At 42.0% G+C, this 22,017-nt stretch overlaps 1 protein-coding gene across 1 annotated transcript in view; it reads left to right on the top strand.

Moving 5' to 3' along the window:
• LOC306766203 (inactive dipeptidyl peptidase 10-like) overlaps positions 1 to 22,017 on the top strand; it is a gene marked incomplete at both ends in the record, with an annotated part of 307,548 nt that overhangs the window by 75,511 nt on the left and 210,020 nt on the right. The window contains 2 exons of the mRNA XM_079253836.1: positions 18,872 to 18,966; positions 21,008 to 21,082. Of these exons, the coding sequence (XP_079109962.1) occupies positions 18,872 to 18,966; positions 21,008 to 21,082 (170 nt within the window). The remainder of the gene's footprint in view (positions 1 to 18,871; positions 18,967 to 21,007; positions 21,083 to 22,017) is intronic.

The following is a 22,017-nucleotide window of genomic DNA, read 5'->3' as shown; positions in this document are numbered from 1 at the left end:
AACTGCAGTCTTGGGTGGAAATTGGCGAGAGAGAGAGTCCGGTTTCTGGTTTTTGGACCCAGGTCTGTATGACAGCGTGAAGTGGAATCGATTGAAGAAAAGAGACCAACGGGCCTGTCGGGGATTCATTTGTCTAGCAGACTGTAGGTATTCCAGGTTCTTATGGTCAGTCCAGATGAGGAATGGCACTTTGGATCCCTCCAACCAATGGCGCCACTGCTCCAGGGCGAGTTTGATGGCTAAGAGTTCCCTATCACCGACATGGTAGTTCTGCTCAGCTGGTGTTAGACGTCGAGAGAAAAAGGCACAAGGATGTAACTTCTGAGACTCTGGGGATCGTTGGGACAAGACAGCTCCAACGCCGACATCAGAAGCATCAACCTCCACCACAAATTGATGGTTGAGATCAGGGTGGAGGAGGACAGGAGCAGTGGTGAATAGATCCTTTAACTTGACAAAAGCCTGAGCCGCCGGCTCAGACCAGACAAATGGGACTGTAGGCGATGTAAGTCTTGTCAGGGGAGCTGCGATGCGGCTATAATTGCGAATGAATCTGTGATAAAAATTAGCAAAACCCAAGAAACGTTGCAGCTGCTTGACAGAAGTTGGGACTGGCCATTCGGTAACAGCTTTGACCTTCTCAGGATCTGCTCGGACCTGCCCACTCTCAAAAATGTATCCGAGAAAAGAAACAGTGTTCTTATGAAAATCACACTTCTCGGCCTTAACGAATAGGCGATTCTCCAGAAGTCTCTGCAGGACTTGTCGGACATGTTGTACATGTTCGGTGAGGTTGTGGGAAAAGATGAGGATATCGTCTAAATAGACGAAAACAAAACGGTTCAGGAAGTCTCTCAGCACATCATTAACTAAGGCTTGGAAAACAGCAGGGGCATTACAAAGTCCAAAAGGCATGACTCGATACTCAAAATGGCCGAGTGGGGTCTTGAAGGCTGTCTTCCACTCATCTCCCTCTTTTATCCTGACCAGATGATATGCGTTGCGGAGATCTAGCTTTGTGAAGATTGTTGAGCCATGGAGAGAGTTGAAGGCAGACTCAAGAAGTGGCAGAGGATACTTATTCTTTATGGTTATAGCATTTAATCTCCGGTAGTCAATACAAGGCCGAAGAGAACCATCCTTCTTAGAGACAAAGAAAAAACCTGCGCCAACAGGGGAAGAAGAAGGTCTAATTAAACCAGCAGCCAGCGAATCCGAAATATATTTCTCCATGGCCTCAGTCTCTGGCTTAGAAAGATTGTACAGACGACTGGCTGGCAACGGAGCCCCAGGTAACAAGTCTATGGCGCAGTCATATGGTCGGTGAGGAGGAAGAGAAAGGGCCCTCTCTTTACTGAACACCTCAGCGAGGTCATGGTAGGCTAGAGGAATGTCTGACAAATCCTTAGAAGTGGGACAATGACTGGTAGTGGTTACACCAGATGGGACGGCAGAGTGAAGACAAGTTGCATGACAATAAGAACTCCAGTTAATAATCCTCCCAGTAGTCCAATCCAGATGGGGATTGTGTAACGATAACCAGGGGTGTCCTAAAACCAGGGGTGAATTTGGTGAGTTTACAACAAAGAAACTGATAAACTCCTGGTGATTTCCCGAAACAATTTGTTTAACCGGAACAGACTCTTGGGTGATGGAGTAAAGAATGCTACCATCCAGAGCCCGGGCAGAAACAGGAGGGAAGAGAGACTCCAGGTCTAGATTAATCCTTGCAGCCCATTCCTTGTCAATAAAGTTTGCTTCAGCTCCAGAATCCACTAAAGCCTGTACTGGATGAGAGAAACCCTTGACATATAGCACTGCTGGAATGAGTGTCTTTGTGTGGGGAATTACCTTTGGAGTGGTGGTCGTCAGTACTCCCACAGCTACTGACGACCCAGATCTTTTGGCCGTTCTGTGCAGACAGCTCTCTGGTGTCCCGGTCTTCCACAATAAAAACAAACGCCGGTGTCCCTCCTCCTCTGTCGTTCCTCCGTGGACAGATGAGCTCGGCCCAGCTGCATGGGCTCCTCGGACTGTGTTGTGCTAGGAAGGGAAGGGCGGACCGCTCCGATGGTGGAGCCGGGAAAATACAGCTCAGAACGAGTCTGCCGCGCTCTGTCTCTCTCCCGTAAGCGGTTGTCCAGCCTTATTGAGAGGGAGACCAGGTCGTCCAGGGAATCTGATGCATCACGGGTGGCAAGCTCATCCTTAAGCCGGCTGCTTAAACCATTTGTGAAGATTCCACAAAGAGCCTAATCATTCCAGCCCGAATCTGCAGCCGCAGTCCTGAAATCCACAGCAAACTCAGCAACACTCATTTTTCCTTGTCGGAGATTAATCAGCCGCTTAACGGCATCGCCCCCTCTCACTGGATGGTCAAACACCTTCTTCATCTCATCCATAAAAGCTGGATAAGACATGTGCCTGAAACCCTGCCGTTCAAACGCTGCTTCTGCCCATGACAAAGCCTTGCCCTCCAGAAGTCCGATGATGTAGGAGATCTTGGATTTGTCACTGGCATAAGTGATGGGCTTCTGGTCGAACACAAGTGAGCATTGGAGTAAGAACCCTCTACATTTACCCAGATCCCCGGCATAAGGTTTGGGGTCCGGGATGTGTGTCTCTCTTACCGGGGTGGCAGAAGCGGTAGGATGCCTGGATGAGTCCGGAACCTGTTGCTGATCGGGAGCAGGCTGTACCAGACCAGCCACATGACTGGTGAGTTGAGACAACTGCGTAAGGATGGTGTGGTAATTCTGGTCCAAAGTTAGAAGCATCTGCTCATGTCGAGCTAAGTGAGCATTCTGACCGGATAGGGCTTGCTGAAGTTGTCCGGCGGCGCCTTCTGGGTTAGAATCTGCTGGATCCATACCTGATGGCCTGATTGTTCTGTTGTAGTGTAGGACAAACAAGGACCCAAGTGCGGATTGGATGTGGATACTATGACAGGTTTATTGTTCTCCTGGGCAGAATGGTAGGTGGCCAGGCAGGCAGGTTGGCGGGCAGGCAGGCTGGTTGACGGGCAGGCAGGCAGGTTGACGGGCAGGCAGGCAGGTTGACGGGCAGGCAGGCTGGTTGGCGGGCGGGCAGGCAGGCAGGTTGACGGGCAGGCAGGCAGGTTGGCGGGCAGGCAGGCAGGTTGGCGGGCAGGCAGGCAGGTTGGCGGGCGGGCAGGCAGGCAGGTTGACGGGCAGGCAGGCAGGTTGACGGGCAGGCAGGCAAGAATCATGCACACAGATGAAACAACAATCAGGCGATGACTGGTGAACTGAGCTGGCCTTTTATCTTGCTGCTGCTGCTGATTACCCGATGAGAACCTGGTGTGGACTTGATTGCCAGGGAAACAGGCACACCCACTGCAGCACAGGTCAGAGCAGGAACCACAACATTCTGTCCATATATCACCAGATATGGTACATGTTGACCACTGAGCATATTTACCAGATATTATGTCCGTATATCGCCAGACATGAAATATGTCTCAAAAGGCACCAGAAATGGTCCGTATTCTTCCGATATTTAGGGAAATATCCCCAAAAGATATGTCAGGATTCTGGCCCTTTTCACACAGTGATAGTTCCACTTTAAGCTTGGTTGTGTATTATTCTTTTGTCTTTAATGTTACATGTCTTTATGTCAAACATTGGATGAGCTGGCTTGAACTTTGAATTTCCCCTCGGGGATGAATGAAGTATCTTTGATTTGATTTGATTATCAGTCATGATATGGCGATGCTGAACCTGACAGCGGAAAAGTAGGTAAGAAAGGAGAGGAGAGAAAGGTACAGAATTTATTTTCCAAGAGGATTAAGGGTTGCAGGGATTTTGGAGCCAACCCAGCAATCACTGGGCGAGAAGCAGGATGGCCAGGTCACCTGTCCATCACAGCGCCAATCACAGCAGTCACAAAAAAAAAAAAAAAAAAAAAAAAAAAAAAAACCTGCTACAGTACCACAGTAGTACAGACCTATAGTACTACAGGATAAATAATGTAGAATAATCATGGTCTGCAAGAACAACAGTTATAAACATTCCTGCAGAGAAACTTTTATGCCACATAAACATCAGCAACATTTTGTAGGAAGCAGAAGAGGACAGGAGCTCTTATGTAGGCATGCTCATGTGATCATACGGCAATGATGAACCGTGTGTTTACAAGGGCACCGCAACCAGGCCCTGAAGCACGAGCCCGAGATCCCCAGGGCCCACTAGGCACACAAAGCCCAGGGCAGAGGAGACCCCCAAACCGGAGCGAGGATGCAGGGGCACCGAGCAGCACATGGCGATGACAAGCAGGCCCAGCAGGTGCTGGGCGCCTCATTGAGGGCCGCACGGAAAGCCAGCACCCCACAGGCCTGAGAAGCACCTGCAATCCATCCATCCATCCATCATCCATCCACTATCTATCCATCCCATCATCCATCCATCCATCATCCATCCACTATCTATCCATCCCATCATCCATCCATCCATCATCCATCCACTATCTATCCATCCCATCATCCATCCATCCATCCATCATCCATCCACTATCTATCCATCCCATCATCCATCCATCCACTATCTATCCATCCCATCATCCATCATCCATCCATCCATCCATCCTCCATCCATCCACTATCTATCCATCCCATCATCCATCATCCATCCATCCACTATCTATCCATCCCATCATCCATCATCCATCCATCCACTATCTATCCATCCCATCATCCATCATCCATCCATCCACTATCTATCCATCCCATCATCCATCCATCATCCATCCATCCACTATCTATCCATCCCATCATCCATCCATCATTCATCCATCCACTATCTATCCATCCCATCATCCATCCATCCACTATCTATCCATCCCATCATCCATCCATCCACTATCTATCCATCCCATCATCCATCCATCATCCATCCATCCACTATCTATCCATCCCATCATCCATCCATCCACTATCCATCCAATCATCCATCCATCCATCCATCATCCATCCATCCACTATCTATCCATCCCATCATCCATCCATCATCCATCCATCCAATCATCCATCCATCCATCCATCATCCATCCATCCACTATCTATCCATCCCATCATCCATTCATCCATCCATCATCCATCCATCCATCCACTATCTATCCATCCAATCATCCATCCACTATCTATCCATCCCATCATCCATCCATCCATCATCCATCCACTATCTATCCATCCCATCATCCATCCATCCATCATCCATCCACTATCTATCCATCCCATCATCCATCCATCCATCCATCATCCATCCACTATCTATCCATCCAATCATCCATCCATCCCTTCATCCGTCCATCACCCATCTGTCCTCCAACCTTCCATCTATCATCCATCCACCATCCATCACTTTGTCAACTTTAGGTTTGTAGGTATGCTGGACTCTATCCCAGCAATTACCAGAGGAGAGGCAGGTACACATGCACAGGTCACTAGTGGAAACAGGATTAATTCAGCATATGAAATATGTTCAAAGTGATAACAGTAAAAAAGTACAAAAAGGAATGATGGCGATATGTTTTATAACTAAGCAAAGGTCTGTGCTCTGTAAGAAGCTGCTTGTGTAAGTCTGCAAGTAGACAACCTACACAAGAAGAGGTAAGCATGTACTTTATGTTGGTAAATGCATGAGTTAGTAACGCATTAGTTAGTGACGCATTAGTTAGTTATGCATTAGTTAGTTATGCATTTGTTAGTGATGCATTAGTTAGTGATGCATTGGTTAGTGATGCATTGGTTAGTGATGCATTAGTTAGTGATGCATTGGTTAGTGATGCATTGGTTAGTGATGCATTAGTTAGTTATGCATTAGTTAGTTATGCATTTGTTAGTGATGCATTAGTTAGTTATGCATTTGTTAGTGATGCATTGGTTAGTGATGCATTGGTTAGTGATGCATTAGTTAGTGATGCATTGGTTAGTGATGCATTAGTTAGTGATGCATTAGTTAGTGATGCATTGGTTAGTGATGCATTAGTTAGTGATGCATTGGTTAGTGATGCATTAGTTAGTGATGCATTGGTTAGTGATGCATTGGTTAGTGATGCATTAGTTAGTGATGCATTGGTTAGTGATGCATTAGTTAGTGATGCATTGGTTAGTGATGCATTAGTTACTGATGCATTGGTTAGTGATGCATTGGTTAGTGATGCATTAGTTAGTGATGCATTGGTTAGTGATGCATTAGTTACTGATGCATTGGTTAGTGATGCATTAGTTAGTGATGCATTAGTTAGTGATGTGCTATGCAGTCCAGAGTATAGCAAATAACTGCATAAATTATTTAAACACCTTCTTCCCTTAATTAACACAATGGAAAGAAAACACACATGTAACAGAGCCTACCTGTCAGCACCTATTCAGCTCTGGTATGTCACATGACATGTCTTTCAAGCCACGATGGAACTTCACACCAAACAGAGCTGAAAGCAATGTAACATAAAGTTTACTGTGTCAGAACTTTGTCAGAATTAGAGTTCTGTTCTCACAAGTCATTGCAAACTGTATGCCCAGAAGAGTCAGAGCCAGTCAGACTGTAGCAGGCCTGATGAGTGTGGCAACAACTGGGTTTATTTGCGTAGAACCAAACTATTATTTTATATATAAACACAATCCCAGCTAGTCAGAGTGGTTCAGACTGGTTTGTCTAACAAGATTGTGTAATTCATTAAGCCTCTATATTGATGAAGAGTAAAAGGTCCACATTGCTGAGATCTTGTCCTAATCTGTGTGTAAAAGTGTGTAATCTCATCAGAGATGTTGCTCATTAATTCATCTGCAGCAGAGGAGAAGTCAGTCAGAGGCCACATTGACTGCAGCAGTTGCTCTAATTTAAGCTTCATGTCTGCTCTCATTGTGTCAATCCCAAAGCTCATTTCGCCATTGAAGTCTGGGGTGTCTCACTTTTTTAGTCATCGCCACCGATGGAGACATGAAAGCTGCTGAAAAGTGAAGTGCAAATGCACACATTTAACAGCATGACTTGGCTCCAACAGAACAGCAACCTACTGCTGACACTCCTAACATCGGTGCAATGTCTTCACAGCTGAGAAGATTTCTTATGTGTCTGTTTGGATCTGGAAGTTATTTTCAGCTCCGTTACAGCTCATTCATGCACAACATTATGTATGTAGATAGTGCTTCCTGCCTCCGTCCATACCTCTTCAGAGAGCTAGCGGATCCATACGTCAATGCAGCAAACAGAGTAGCACCAGTGGAGACGGTGGCGGCAAAGTTGCAAGCTCACATGCAACCATGAAAAGGAACAACGGTGAAGCTTTGATGTGTTTTATAGCCACCCATGTGCTGCGTCCTTTTATATTTCTTTCTGAGAAAGTATGTTATCACCATCTCCACTGCCATGTTTGCCTCAGTCTGATGTTGGAGGCGAACTCTGCACTGCCCCCTGGTGGGTGTATTGCTTAGCAACCATGCCAGCAAAAAGTGGGAGTGTGTGGACAGTGACGCTGCAGAGTGTTTGATGCAGACATTTATGTACATTTGCACAAGTGAGCCCTCTTCCTGGTGACTGCATTGGTGCACACAAGGTCTGCATGTCCTATCTTCATGACCCGACATGGAAAAGTGGTCTTGTGGGGACAGCAGTGCCAGGACAAACACCTGAAATGACTTGCTTTGTTCATAACCTGCTAAACTGGACCAAAAGTAATTTGAGCTTCCATTTGGCAGGTTGCCGTTAATTCAGAGGCCTGGTTATATATGAACCACCTCTACTAAAAGGACCTGCGTCCAACTGGACAGTCCACCAGCATCTTCCTACGATGTCCTCTACTGTCTGATTTCCTGCTTGTGTTGTTCTCACTCATATGTAAGTCGCTTTGGATAAAAGCGTCTAAATGACTGTAGAATAGAATAGAATAGAATAGAATAGAATAGAATAGAATAGAATAGAATAGAATATTGGTAATATGCTAGACTGCTGTTTTAGTAACTATGACAACTGAGGCGTTGCGTCGTCTTATTTCTGTTGTTATTGCTGTTGGTTGGAAACTGTTTTATTTATTTAACTAATTAAATAAGCTTCAGAATGTCGTGAAACAGTAAAATGAAAGAAAGTGAAGGAGACAGAAATAAAAGCTGTTATTTTAGAAGCTGTCGGGATGCAGATGTCACATGTATGTCAGGAAAGATGTTTCTGAGCAGAGAAGTCTAGCTCCCGGGTCTCTGGAGCCGTCTCCAGGAAAAACCCAAAGTTATTTTAGTGGAGAAAAGAATACAAAGTGCAGGAACGCAGATACCTTCCTGTATGTCTCCACAGCTCATTTATATCACATCCAAATGGAAGACCATGCTGACTGCTGTCCCATCTGGATGCTCCGTTCAAACCCTCCTCCAGAAACTGGTTCTGACTGGTTCTTATCCACTGCTGCTGCACCATGCGTTGCTATATTTATAATGCTGTTGCCATGCAGCTTAAAATATCCTAGCACAGGTCTTTCTCTCCCCAAGCCACATTTATTCCACTCGTATTCGCCAAGATACAAATATTCCCAGTTCTTCCATGAGGAGTGATGGGATCATCTAAACTGGAATAAATCTCAGTTCTTATGGAGCAAATGACCAAAAGACAGCTAGATCAAACCTACTGCATGCTAGCTTCGGTTCCACTTCCGTCGGTTTACCTTTGAAATATCCACAAAACAATCCCTTCTATTTTAGTAGAAGATAAAAGGTCTGAACTGTAAGGCACAGATGTCATTTCCATCAGCTTCCAGTGCTGATGAATCCTCGGCACATGTAGCCATATTTGCTGTTAGCATCTGCAGACCTAGCTCCAGCATTTCATTTTGAACAAGTCGGCTTTGAGCTCGACCAGCTGTGACATTTAGTGGAACCACAAGGACTGCAGACACAGCATTCAGGCTTCACACAACCCAGATAAATAATTCAGGTTTGCTTTGCATATTGCATTGTGCCCAGACTTCCCACTTGGCCTCTGGACTCTGCTGCATCAATGCAACATCTGGCAGGATGCAGCTGACAGCCACTCTAACCGTTATAAGTCACATCATTTCACCCTCTGCAGCCCCCTGGAACTGAAACACTGCAGGGGGGCTTGCAGAATGAGTCCTAGTTGTATGTACATGTCAGGACCAACATACAGAGGAATAACGCTGTGCTGGATGAAGTCCAGGATGATGAAGGGAGAACAGCAAGATGAAGAAAACAAACCATCTCATACAGGTAAAGATTTAAAGATGTCCTGGTGGTTTGGTAAAGACTGGCTTGGAAGAGACTAGTTAGCTTTCAGAGACCTCTTCATTGACAGTTCCATTTAATTTAGAGTTACAACACTCTAACCCGGCATGCGGTCACATGCATGGCTGCCTTAACCTTCTGGACTCCTGACCTGAGAAGTTCTGTAGGCCCAGTACTGTCCTACACGTGTACCAAGTTTCATTATAGAAAATAAAATCTAACCTTACAACGAGTTTTTTTCCTCTATTTAGTTGTATTGATGTGTCAATAACGAGAGCCATAATCAATGATAATTAATACAATATTGAATGAATGAATAACAACAGATCATGTGAGGTGATGATTTGGAAACAGAAATAGCTTCATCAACATTTCTTTTCCGACACTGCACAGCCACAACATCTGGAACCCTGCAGATGCCATCCCTAAACACTGCACTGTCCTTTAAAGAAGTCTTTTCTTTTGGTCTCTTTTCTGCAGAGATCTGTGATTATGTCCTTAAAATCCAAATCATGAAGAATGCTTTGCTTAATGATTATAAGGTTATTGACAATGTTACTCAGTTTGCGGCTGAAATATGTTTTTGAAAGGCAGTTTCTGCTTTTTATATGCTCCAACGCAGACATATCAGCACATTTTCTGACACGCCAGTGGTCCTATATTTGCCCAGTAAGCGCATACTTTAGACCAGTCTAAGTCATCCTACAAAGGCCCGGATCACTGCTTAAGAGGGTTTTCTGGCTCGTCTTTCTCTCTGATGCTTATGTGGCTGCTGCTCCTACTCCGTCCGGCCTCTGCCTTCCTCTGCGTGACAACGGTGCAGGTCCTGCTGCTTTCGCTGGCTGGTCGGATGGGCAGTTCCTCCTTTGTCATTTGTGTTACTAAAAAAAAAACTGTTCAGCCAATGTTCTTTGGGAAGCACCACTCTAAACCTTCTTTGACAGACATTTTCCAACTCCTCACTAACAAGGTGCTAACACATGACCTGATTGACACATTGGGGGAGTGGGAAGGGGGTTGGCATGGTGGCAACAGGTTCATTTGGACCAATGAGCATTCTCAAATTTGCGCTAGGTGCTGATTGACAGGAGAAATTACAACCCTGTGCATGGTCACGTGGTTCTTCTGTTGTTCCGAACAGCTCGGTGCTAACGGTCCATCTGAATGGGTTCTGATGGGAAGCAATGCATATACATGCATTTTCCTCTTAACTTCCCTTAGGATTGCCCAATAATGTGTATTGATTACTGTAATGTCTCTGTAACTTCTTAAAGATTTATTGTTGGAAGCAGCATGGACAAGAAATATATCAGAGTTTTATACTGTCAACAGAAACGACATGCTAAACTCACCAGTAAAAATATTTACAGATTCTATTTAGTGATGGAAAATAAATATTTTAGTTAATGCAATGTGTCTTTTATTTGACGAGGTAAAACAAGGAGTTCTAACCTTCATTAAAAAACCGGTTTCCTCTGCATGCTAGCATGGCATCGCTACACCTCATCCTGCTACACTGTGCCACTGTAACACTGAGTTAGCACCTGTCTGAGCTCACCTTCATATGTACATTATACAGCAAAGCTGTAATATTACCGTCTGTTCCAGGATTTACTGTCTGCCTAACACTCCAGCAGTGGAAACCAGTCAGTCTTTCTGGTCTAACTGGTGTCAGATGAGAAATGAGCTGAATGGCAGAGATGATCTCAATAAATCCTTTTAAAGATCTTATGATTGAGCTGAAGGACAAGTGGCTGCAGATGCTTTAAATGATTATTTGGGATTTTTTCTTTAACCTAGTTAATTGTACAAAACAGCATTATTATATCACTAGAGGATAAACATTTCACTTGTTATGTAAACTGAATAAATACATGCTTAACCGTGTTTATAGTTGCTGTAGCCAGAAAACTACAGTAAAAAATTCACAAAAATATGAAATGTATTACAATATTTAACAATAAATGACTATATAAACAACCACATGTTTTCATGCAGTATAACTTTATTGTACAGTCTCACAGAGATGCAGAATGTGTGCAGACTTGATTAGATTGTAACCATGGCAACGTGAAGTTGCAGCGAGGAACTGGGAAGCTTTCTGACGATGTGACTGGTCGTACTGGAGCTGCAACACATACAGTACATCCAGAAAGTCTTCACAGCGCTACACTTTGTAACGTTTTCTAATGTTAAAGCCTTTTTCCAATTGTATGAAATAAATCTCGTTCCTCTAAATTCTACACATAAAACCCCAATAAGACAAAGTAAAAAGTTATTTTTGAGATTTACACAGAAATCACATGTAGATAAGTATTCACAGCCTTTGCCTCATACTTTGTTGATCCACCTTTGGCAGCAGTTACAACAGTTATTAATAGTTTATTATCACTCGAGGTTGTAATGCATGAGTATTTGACAGTGGAGTAACACAGATATGAGAGTGAAAAATGTCCCTAACGGAGTTCGTCACACAGATTTACATTGGACCAGACGCTTCAGACAAATGGGAGCAGTTTGGCTTTCTAAGACCAGAGTGGAACCATCAGCCAGTTGGGAAATTTTAATTTGTCATTAAAACGAATGTTGAAGAACAGATTTACAATTTCACCCACGACTGGAAACCGGTAAGGAGAGAGCAGGCGTCCCTGGAGGAGGGACCCTTCGGAAGAACTGGAACATTTATTACATAATGTTTTCATTGTTTTTAGGAAGTTATCAAATTTGAAGAATCTAAAGGCGTCAAAGATGAAATTAATGGATACAGAATTAAAGTTTTTTTTTTTTTTTTTTTTTTTAAATTTAAAAAATGAATGAATGGGGAGCCATCAATCAGATATTTCTAGTTTATCAGGTCGATGATGAGGCTGATATTGATAGAAATGCAGCGACCAGCCATGAACCCGCTCTGTGATTTGTGAAGGATTTTATTTAGGGCAGATTTTAAGCGTTTTGCCAAAACGGAGGCAACAATTTTTCTAATCGTTGTTTAAGAGGGTAATTGGTCTGAAGTTTTTAAGCAATAAGATGTATTTATGCGGTTGAGGGATGAGAGTTAGTAGTCCTTGCTGTAATAGTGGCAGTAATTCTTCTTTGTCACTGTCGACAGCTCAGAGAAATACTGCAATGTAAAAGCTTTTATAAAACCCGGATGTTGAGCCGGACTTTTCTTTTAAAGCTCTTTGATGTTTGGAAGAATTCCCTCTAACGTTACCTTTTATGAACATTTTCTTTGATGATTTTCATCTGCTGTTTTTGGCTTTTTAAATGTTTCTAAGACATTATTGCTTTGATGAGGGACGCTGACAGAGTTTTACAGAAAAGTTTGTTATGTAGTTTCTTATAAGGTTATTGTATTTGCAAATTGCTTCATTATTTTCCATTTTGTTGTTTATGTCAGCCTTACTTTTTTCTAAAGGAAAAAATATTTAGTATTTTTTTGTCCTTCCTCCAGCCATGTTTTCCTGGGAGCGGATAAAAGCTCCTTCCGCCCTTTCTGCAAAAAGGTCTTCCAGGTCTTGTAATGTGATCTTGTTTGTTTAGGTACTGAGAGGAGGTTAGCTCAGATATGTCTTTAAATGATGGATTCTAGATTTTTTAACTGAAGCTTTTTTCTTTCCAAATGAGATGTTTAATTTTCTTACTTCAGATTTTACCTAATATTTTACCTTTAAAGTGGTCTGTGATGCATTGGCGAGCTGTCCAGGGTGTACCCTGCCTTTCGCCCATAGATAGCTGGGATAGGCTCCAGCTTCCACGCGACCCTGAATGGATTAAGCGGTTTAAAAAATGAATAAATGAATGAACGAATGAGTAGTCTCTCAGATGGCGGCTCCTGCTGAAAGACCTGTGCCATGTGACCACCAGGTGTCACTGCCCCATTGAGTTTTCCAGAACTAAATGTCCTCTGCACAGGAACGAACTTCTTCCAATAAGATTAGATATGTTTTGATTTGTTTGCAAAATGAATAGAAGGCTTTCCTTTTTACTATGTTGTGTAATCCATCAAACTTCTGGGAATAGTTGAAAAACAGCTCCTAAGAGGTTTTATACCTGCAAACCTGTGAAGAGTAAATATGTTGCAAAACATCGGCATACATTTCTAACATTCATAACCCATGATACATTTTTAACTTCTTAGTCTTAGACTGCTTTAACAGAACATATTGTGAATCCAATATTTTTTGTGGATGGGGAGCGAGGGTCTGAAGAAGTAGGTTCTCTTCATTTTGTTCACAAATGGAGTGGGTGGAGGACCTGAGCAGATGAAGTGGCTTGCAGGTTCTACTTTACTCAGTTTGTGGTCCACCGTCATCAGTTGAGTAGATGAGAACAGAAGTAAGAGTGATGCTAGTTGCAGTAGATTCCCAACTTGTGGTTTCTGGTTGTAACAATCTCTTTTTCACAGTTGCTGCGCAATATCACTTCCCTCTGTCGCCTGTTCTCCAAGTTCTGGAACAACAGATTTTGGATACTTTTTGTTTTACTTTTTGTTTTTGTTTTACTTCCAAGCCACAGAGACACCATTTTCTTTAATAACATTTAGCTTCAGCTAGCCTTTCAGCTAGAGCAATAATGTCTTTCTGTTGTTTGATGGACTTTTTTTCTAAGGTGTCCTTTTGAAGTCCTTAAATCGTTTAAGTATTGCTGTTGACCTTCAACTTTGTCAGCTTGTTCATTGATTTTGATGGTAATGGTGCTGATACTATTTGTTTGCAGCTCCAGCAAGGTGGGATCCATGGTTTTACTTTTCTTAGGAGCCGAGATATTTAATGGCGTGTTGGGAGAGGTTTCATCTTCATCATCTTCCTCATCTTCCATGTTTATGGAGCTAGATTTATCATTCACCTTAGAATATGAGTGGCCACCTGAAGTCTGCAGACTCTGGTGAATCTATTGGTGTTTGGAGCTATCAGCATCTCCATGAATATTCCATTCTTTCAGTAAAAGTCTACCAGAGTATTGCAGCTCTCATTGCAGCACTCTGCCCACTGACAAAGCTGCATCAGCTGACTTCCATCATGCTGTGGATTGGTCACTTCAAGTTGCTGTTGACCAATCAGAGTATGATGGAAGTCAGCTGATGCAGCTTTGTCAGTGGGCAGAGTGCTGCAATGAGAGCTGCAATACTCTGGTAGACTTTTACCTCAGTGAGTGCTGGGAAGGAAAGAAGCAATAAGAAACTCTGGATGTAGACAGCAATTCTATAGAACAGTTTACTAGATGCTGCATGAATTTCACCAGCTATCCGCTGTGTGTACCCCGGCAACGGTGGCATTTCCTGCCCCGCAGTGGCATCGGGGTGCATCACTGGTGAGCGGATGTCCCGGCAAGATGTGTTACCCAACACTTTCTTCCAAGGTTATCATCCTTCCATGCACTTAACAGAAGAAGCATTTAGAAAGAAATGTAAAAAAAAAAAAAAGGTTCATTGTAAACATGCACAATTATTCTGATTCACAAATGATAAGTTTATGTTTTCTCAAATCAAACTTTATTTCTTGAGCACTTTTCATGCCACAGGCAACACAAAGTGTTTTACAAGATAAAATCAAGTCATAAGGATTAAAACAAACTGTGGATAACAAGACATTAAAAAAAAGATACTTTAAAAAACATCAATACTTTATTTTTTCAGGAAAAGACAGTTTGTAGAACTCCGTGGAGTCTGGGTAATCACCAAATTCACTCACTTTAAAAGAAAAAAAGTTTCAATTTAACAAGAAACTTCAATATGGTGTGATAAGTTAAAAAGACAAGGACCACTTGAATTACATGTTGGATGATTTATCAGCATAAACCTTTCTGCTTTAGTTATCAGTCATAAGATGTTGATAAATGAACATTTTTAACTTTGTCCTGTTTCTGAGGTTTGCTGAAGAGGCCAGTTCTGCCTCCACAGATGAAAACACATTGATGGATTTAGATGCAATTGTCTTCAACTGAGCTGCATTGACCTTTACTGAAGGAGAATTAATACTTGCATGTTTTCAAATAACAGAGTGAGAAGCTGCAGGCAGCATTTGGCATGTGGCCATTACTTAAGCCGACATAAACCTGGCAGGAAGGAGTTCCATTATTTACTGGGTTACAGACGTAGGGCATCATTTATACATGAGTCTTTTTCAGCTACCAGTATTCCATTGTTAAAACAGACAAGCGCAAAGCTGTGGAAATGTTTAAAAGATCACTGAAATTATGTCTTTTCAGTGAGATCTAACTATTAACTCCTCTCCCATTGGCTAATTCAGATAATTGTAATTCAATAAACCATGAGAACCCAACTTGACATATACAATAAAACCCGTTTTTGAGACATTTGGCATCACTATATGGTATAAACTCAAGATCCTGTGGAATACATCTGATTTTTGTCTTCTGCTCTTTAACAGAGACCAGAAAGCAGATTATACTTGTTGACATGTATGGTAAAAAAAAAAAAATATATATCCCTAAAAGAAAATGTTGGTACCTTTTTATTCTTCATTTTGTTAAAGGGACAAATAAAGACCTTATATCGAAAGAATTAGACTTATCTGATCCTTTTTTCATGGGTTGGGTCTTTATCGGTTAAGTGACTGTTTGTGTTTCACAAGAAGACTTTTCAGACTGTGTCTTAGTTTACCAAGCAAATAAACCAGACCATAGATATCCTAAGAGTCAACCAGCATGAATAAGTGATAAGATAAGGTCTGATCTGTAAGGTGAAGGATTTGCATGAGTTCAACATCGACTGCAGGAACCAGTGTTATTTTAAAATTTGTGTTGCGTTGTATCCGCCCTCTAAAGCAGCATTTAGGGGGCCCTTTAGCTGAATGTCATCTGCTTATTGGAAGCCACCAGAAATCTGGGCCAATTCGATCCAATGTCAGAAGGTCAGCGTGTCGACTGATGGAAAATGAATTTCATTGCAGCAGTTCAATAAGCACAAGCCAACTGAAGGCTTATTACACATTTATCAATGTATAAAAGGTGAATTGAACGATAAGAGTAAAGTAAATCACTGTGAATACAATGAAGTGTACATGGACCCTGCTTTTTAACAGATTTTCGCTCCTATGTCTGTTTGATGAATACATGCTGAAAAGGTGGTGGGGTTATGCAGAAAGATGCACTCAGGTCAGTTTCCTGCTTAGCAGATTATTCAGAAGTGTAAAAGACTATTCCAGTGGCCTTGATTTTGTTTATTTTTATTTGTTTTTGTCTTTTATTGTAAAGCACTTTGTGAATTTTGTCTTAAGAGGTGCTATATAAGTAAACATTTAGACTGGTTTTTACACCACAAACAATATTCTATCAATGTTTGAACCAGAATAATCTGTTACTGGTTAATGGTCTTTGTGAGGACAGAAACCTGTAAAAGTTACAGAAGTCCAGACAACTAAAAACAAATGATGAAGAAGTTTTTCTGAAGCTTGCTGAGCTATGTTCATCCATTGTCGCATTACTATTTGTTTCCTGACTAAATTATTTCAGATTTATCTGCAAAAACCTCTAGAACTTTTATTTATTAATTTGACCAAGAAGAAACTGAAGCTTTGAGGTGACAACAGTCTCCTGCATCATTAGCAGAATTATGATCACACACAAAATTTGCTTTCATTCGCCTGTGCTACCAGCAGCATGGAGCCTTGGGAAATCCACGTGTACACACTGAACAGTGGGGGCCCTGCATGGAGCCTTTGGGACTCCACATGTAGACACTAAACAACAGGGGCCCAACATGGAGCCTCAGGGACTCCACATGTACATGCTGAACTGTGGGGGCCCTGCATGGAGCCTTTGGGACTCCACATGTGAGCCTTGGGGGCTCCACATGTAGACACTGAACAGTGGGGGCCCTGTGTGCAGCCTTTGGGGGACAACACTTGGAGATGCTAGACAGTGGTAGCCCAGCATGAGTGATTTGAGTATAAACCAATGTCGTGAAAAAACTGTTTCTATATGTCTAATTATATACCATGTTTGGTAATAAACAAGCATTGAACCCTGAAATATGCTTTTAAATTTGAACCTGTTGAATAGGAGTCAACGTTTGATGAATATTGTCCTGTGAATTTAAGGCTTTTATTTATCATGTCAATGAATCATTAAGAAAAGACAAAAATAAATTTGTGTTACTATTTTAAAAATGTCTGATTTGACATGAAACAGCTTAGGTGACATCAAATAACAATGCTACATTTTGGACTTCATCTCTTTTGCCGAACATGAATACATTCACATTTCCATAATCAAACATCTTACTTTGACCACACCTCACCTGAGTCTCCGCAGCTCTAACCTACTTTCACCATCACATCTTTCAGTGATACATTATGGCATCATAACTCCAGACTCTCTCTGCTGTTCTGCTTCCCTAAACGAGCAGAGATGCAGACATGCACTTCATGTGTCAACTACCGTAAATAAATATGATTATCCACACTTAGTCATTAACCTTGCTGTCTCCCTTATTTTGTTTGAAGCTGTTTTGGCAAAAAAAACCACAAAGAAGAACCTGTCTTTCTTACCATCATTATCTACACTGCTTATTCCTGTGGGGTCATGGAGGAAACACTGTGCAGATCAGTCTATGGTGAGAAGTTGTAAGATTACAACGCCCCTGTACTACACCAGTCTGGTCCTGGAGAGCTGCAGTCCTACAGGTTTTACATGTTTCCTGCACTAACACACTGTATTCAAATAAAATGGATCCAACAGCTGATCAAGTTCAGCTCAGGGACTTATTCATTTTAATCATGTGTGTTTAAACAGGAAAACATTTAAAACTTACAGGATTGTGTCTCGCCTCTGCCCTAAGATAGTGCTTTGTTTCCATCTGTGTCAAGATGGTTGGAGCTCTAATCCATCACCATAGTAACTTCTGTGAAGTTGGAGCATTTCTCGCCAGGATCAGAGATATGAGTGTGTTCAGCTTTTATAAATGTATCTGGGTGGTGTGGCTGGAAAAGCAGCTTCCCATCCACACTCCATAATCCCTCATGATGGTGCTGATAAGAGATTAATAATTACTGTTCATTTCCCACCGGTAGACATTATTACATGTCTTCTACATGATGACAAAGTGTTGATGTTACGGCTGCCTGCCAATCCACCTAATTGTTTTATTTTGTATTCAAATCCCTGTGTGCCGTCGCCACCTGAAGATTGACTCCACTCACCACACCTTGCAGAGTTGGGACGTAACAGTTGAATAGACCGGATTTTTGATTGTTTCCAAGCTGTAGATTTGCATGCACAGTGTTTGTGGATTCTGTTGTGTGGCACAACATTATTTTGCTTTGTGACAGCCCCCATCATCCATGACATTTGAGGTGGGCTGCATTTCCCATTGTTTGGCTCAGACACTTTGGTGAGATGTGACTGCACTGTTTGCAATCAAAGCTGGTACAAAGAGATGTTACTTTCCGCTGCTGTATGTCTGGCAGCTTTTCATTTGCTACATTAATCACATAACATGACTGCCCCTATAACTCAGCCCTTTTTTCACTTGTTCTGAATTGTGTTTGACTTGAGGTGTTGAAAAGATGTTTTTCTGTGGCATCTAAACAGATGCAGAATGATTCTGTATGTTTTGGTTTTCAGTATTCAGAGTTTTTCTTTCCTCTTTCCTGTTCACAGATTCTGAAGTTATCTACAGGAACAGTGAGGGCCACGTCATCAAATTCAACATCCTCTCCAACAGCACTGATATTATCCTGACAAACACAACATTTGTAAGTATGAAGACCTGTGACGTAAGTACAGTTAAGCTTCCATTAAAGTTTGGGACACGGTTAATGGAAGGGTTTGTCTTCATCTTTACTGGTGTTCCCACAACAGAACAAAGCTAAAGACATCAGCCCTATGAAATGAGACACTAAGACAAGGACTACAACCATGTCCTTTACTGGTTTAATGGGGGTTGGATGAAAGAGACGGCGCCCTTGTTAGGCTGATTTGGAATCATCCACTGGCCAAAACCCAGAAACACCTGGTTCTGCTCAGTCAAAATGAGACAATATGGGAGGGGGTTGTAGGTGAGATTTTTGGAACTTTGTTCAAATATTTAAGAACATCATCACCAGATTTTCCACCAAAATGTTGTTCAGCAACACACAACCCAGATTTTGGCTCTCTAAAGGATGCAACAGGATGTACTATGTCATACGTCTAATTCATCATTTAAACACATGATCTGATCAGATTTTGGGGGCTTTGCAGAGCCATTGATTGACCCCATAAACAGAGGAATTCCAACAGAAAGCATGTGGACAGTGTTTAGCAGGGTAGTTGACTTGCAACCAGCAAAGGGAACAAACTGGAAAATATGCAAAACGGTTCATTCATTCATTATCCAAAACGCTTGGTCTGATTATTCTGAACCAGCGACCTTGTAGCTGTGAGGCCACAGTGCTATGCAAAATGGTTTTGTGAGTGAACTCTGAAATTAGCACCACCCACTAGTGGATGAACTGACTTAACCATGGCAACATAAATGATGCATGAAAGTATGTGGACGGAGACGTATGACAAACATCCCTGCTTACGTAGCTAAAGGGCTTTACACACCGATGTGAATAAACAACACAAAACTGCAAATAATTTGGATGTGAAATATTAATATTTTTGTCTGCACACCAAATGCGATGTGAAATTATACATAAATGATAAAAATACTAAAGCAAACTCACAAGATGGATTCCACATCAAGCCACCTACTCTGAATATTTTGTCTGAATAATTCGCACAGCAATATCTTTATTGGATGTGAAAGTCACATCAGTGACGAAATTTTGTCCAGCCATTTTGGTTTATTTTTTTAAAATGATATATTTTTTATTTTCACATCAGACAGATATAAACCAATCAGAGAATGTATGTTGATTGATAGATCAGTGGTTTTGTAGGTGCTAGCTATGCTATTACATTCCAGTCTTTAATCATTATGGCCGAGCGACTTTATTATTTCTTCTTAAAGGAGGCAGCGAGCTGCTAAAGCAGATCCTCCAACCGTCCCATACGTCCCGAAGTCTCATCCTAGAGTCTGGCCTTAAGTCCGTCCTGAAGCAGTCATGGTCCAGCTTCAGATCCTGGATTAAACGATGAAATTCCCCAAGTTCTCCCCTCTTTTCCAGAACAGGATGAACCCAGCGCCTCGTTTTGGCTTTTCTTTTGCAGCATCAGCACACTGTTGTTGTGGCTTGATGTGGAATCCACTTTGCCAGTTTGTTTTAGAATTTCCATCATTTATTCACAATTTTGCATCGCAGTTGATGTGCATAGACAGAAATGTTAATTATTAAATTTTTCACAATTTTATGACATTTATTGACATGGGTCCCAGTGTGTAAAGGCTTTAAAGCACAGAAACAAAAAACTGTAGTGATGAACCTGCCTCCACTCTGCTGACAATGTTGAGGAGGAAGTGGTGTGAATGATGAAGGAAAGTAAAGTTTGAGGTCAGGAAATGTTGCATGTTCAAGCTGCAGAAATTCCTTTACATTCAGCTGATACAGAATTACAAGAATCTTATTCATTTTGAGTTCTTGCTTCTGGACAGGAGACACCAGCAGTTCGCTCATAAAACACCGGCAGAAAGAAGACACTAAATTTCACAGCTGTGATCATTCTTCTAAATTTCTAGAAAACAGTTTAACTGTTTTGATGTCTGTATTTTTTCTCTCTAAAGCAGAAAATAAAAATGAATTAGTGTGTGAACATTGACTGGCTCTGCCACATAAACTGTCCTCATTTCTTCTTCATCATTTCTTACAGATTAATTTCAACGTGGCCAAGTACTCCGTGTCTCCAGACATGAAATATGTTCTCTTCGCATATGATGTGAAACAGGTACATTTCTTCACACCTGTACACAGATTATAGCTGCAACCCCTCACAGATGTGACTGTTTTCCTCTTGAGATAACGTTGGTTGACCAGACCATTTCCCAGAACAAACAGACGTCCTTCTTCTCTGATGTAATGCCTCCTGTCTGTGAGGTTGTCGGGTTTAGTAGCAAGATAGTACTCTGCACTCTGGCAAGGAGTGGAATACATTTTAAAAGCTCAGATTCATCTAGCAGATTATCTTGGCCCCCAAAGCATTGTTCCCAATCAGCAGTTCGATTTGGACTGGTACATTCAGGAACGCTTTTATGTGTGTTTCTATTTTAAAACCGTCCTATACAACTGTGAACTCCCTTTAGTGGTAGGTCTAACTGCCAAAATGGTAGGTACGGTAAGGGTGGAGCTACTGGCATCACACAGTACAATCCATTGATTAGTGGACAGAAAAATGTCCACAACAAAAGCAAGCATGACTTACACACAATGTTGCTCAGTCCACGATGCGGTCCAGGTTGGACAGATAAAAGGAAAAGGATGCCTGCGATCAACAGTAAGGTCTGGTCTGTTCTGGAACCACAAATTTTGTCAGCTGTAGTTGTTTTTTCCATTGTTGTTTTTTGTGTCACAATTTGTTTTTGTCACACAACTATGATGTCATTTGCATCCATTTGGTCTAAACCCTACATGCTCAGTGGTGGTCTGACTTGCAACACTCACCTGAGTTGGCTGGACTGTTCTAAAACTTCCAAGCCGTACTGGTTCAAACAGAACTACTCACTGGAAAAAAGGGATTTAAGTTTCATATCATACAGAATCTAGTGGACTCTGAATGAGAAGTGTGTCTGGTTCAGAAATCCTGCTTCATGCAGAAGATGTGATTCTGTTTGCTTCCTTAAACTGAGTTCTTCATTACACAATGTAGCAGTCTGAAGCTGAGGA

Source organism: Telmatherina bonti, assembly GCF_933228915.1.
Source record: "Telmatherina bonti genome assembly, chromosome: 15".
Lineage (NCBI taxonomy): Eukaryota > Metazoa > Chordata > Actinopteri > Atheriniformes > Telmatherinidae > Telmatherina > Telmatherina bonti.
This window is presented reverse-complemented; position numbering and strand designations above follow the sequence as displayed.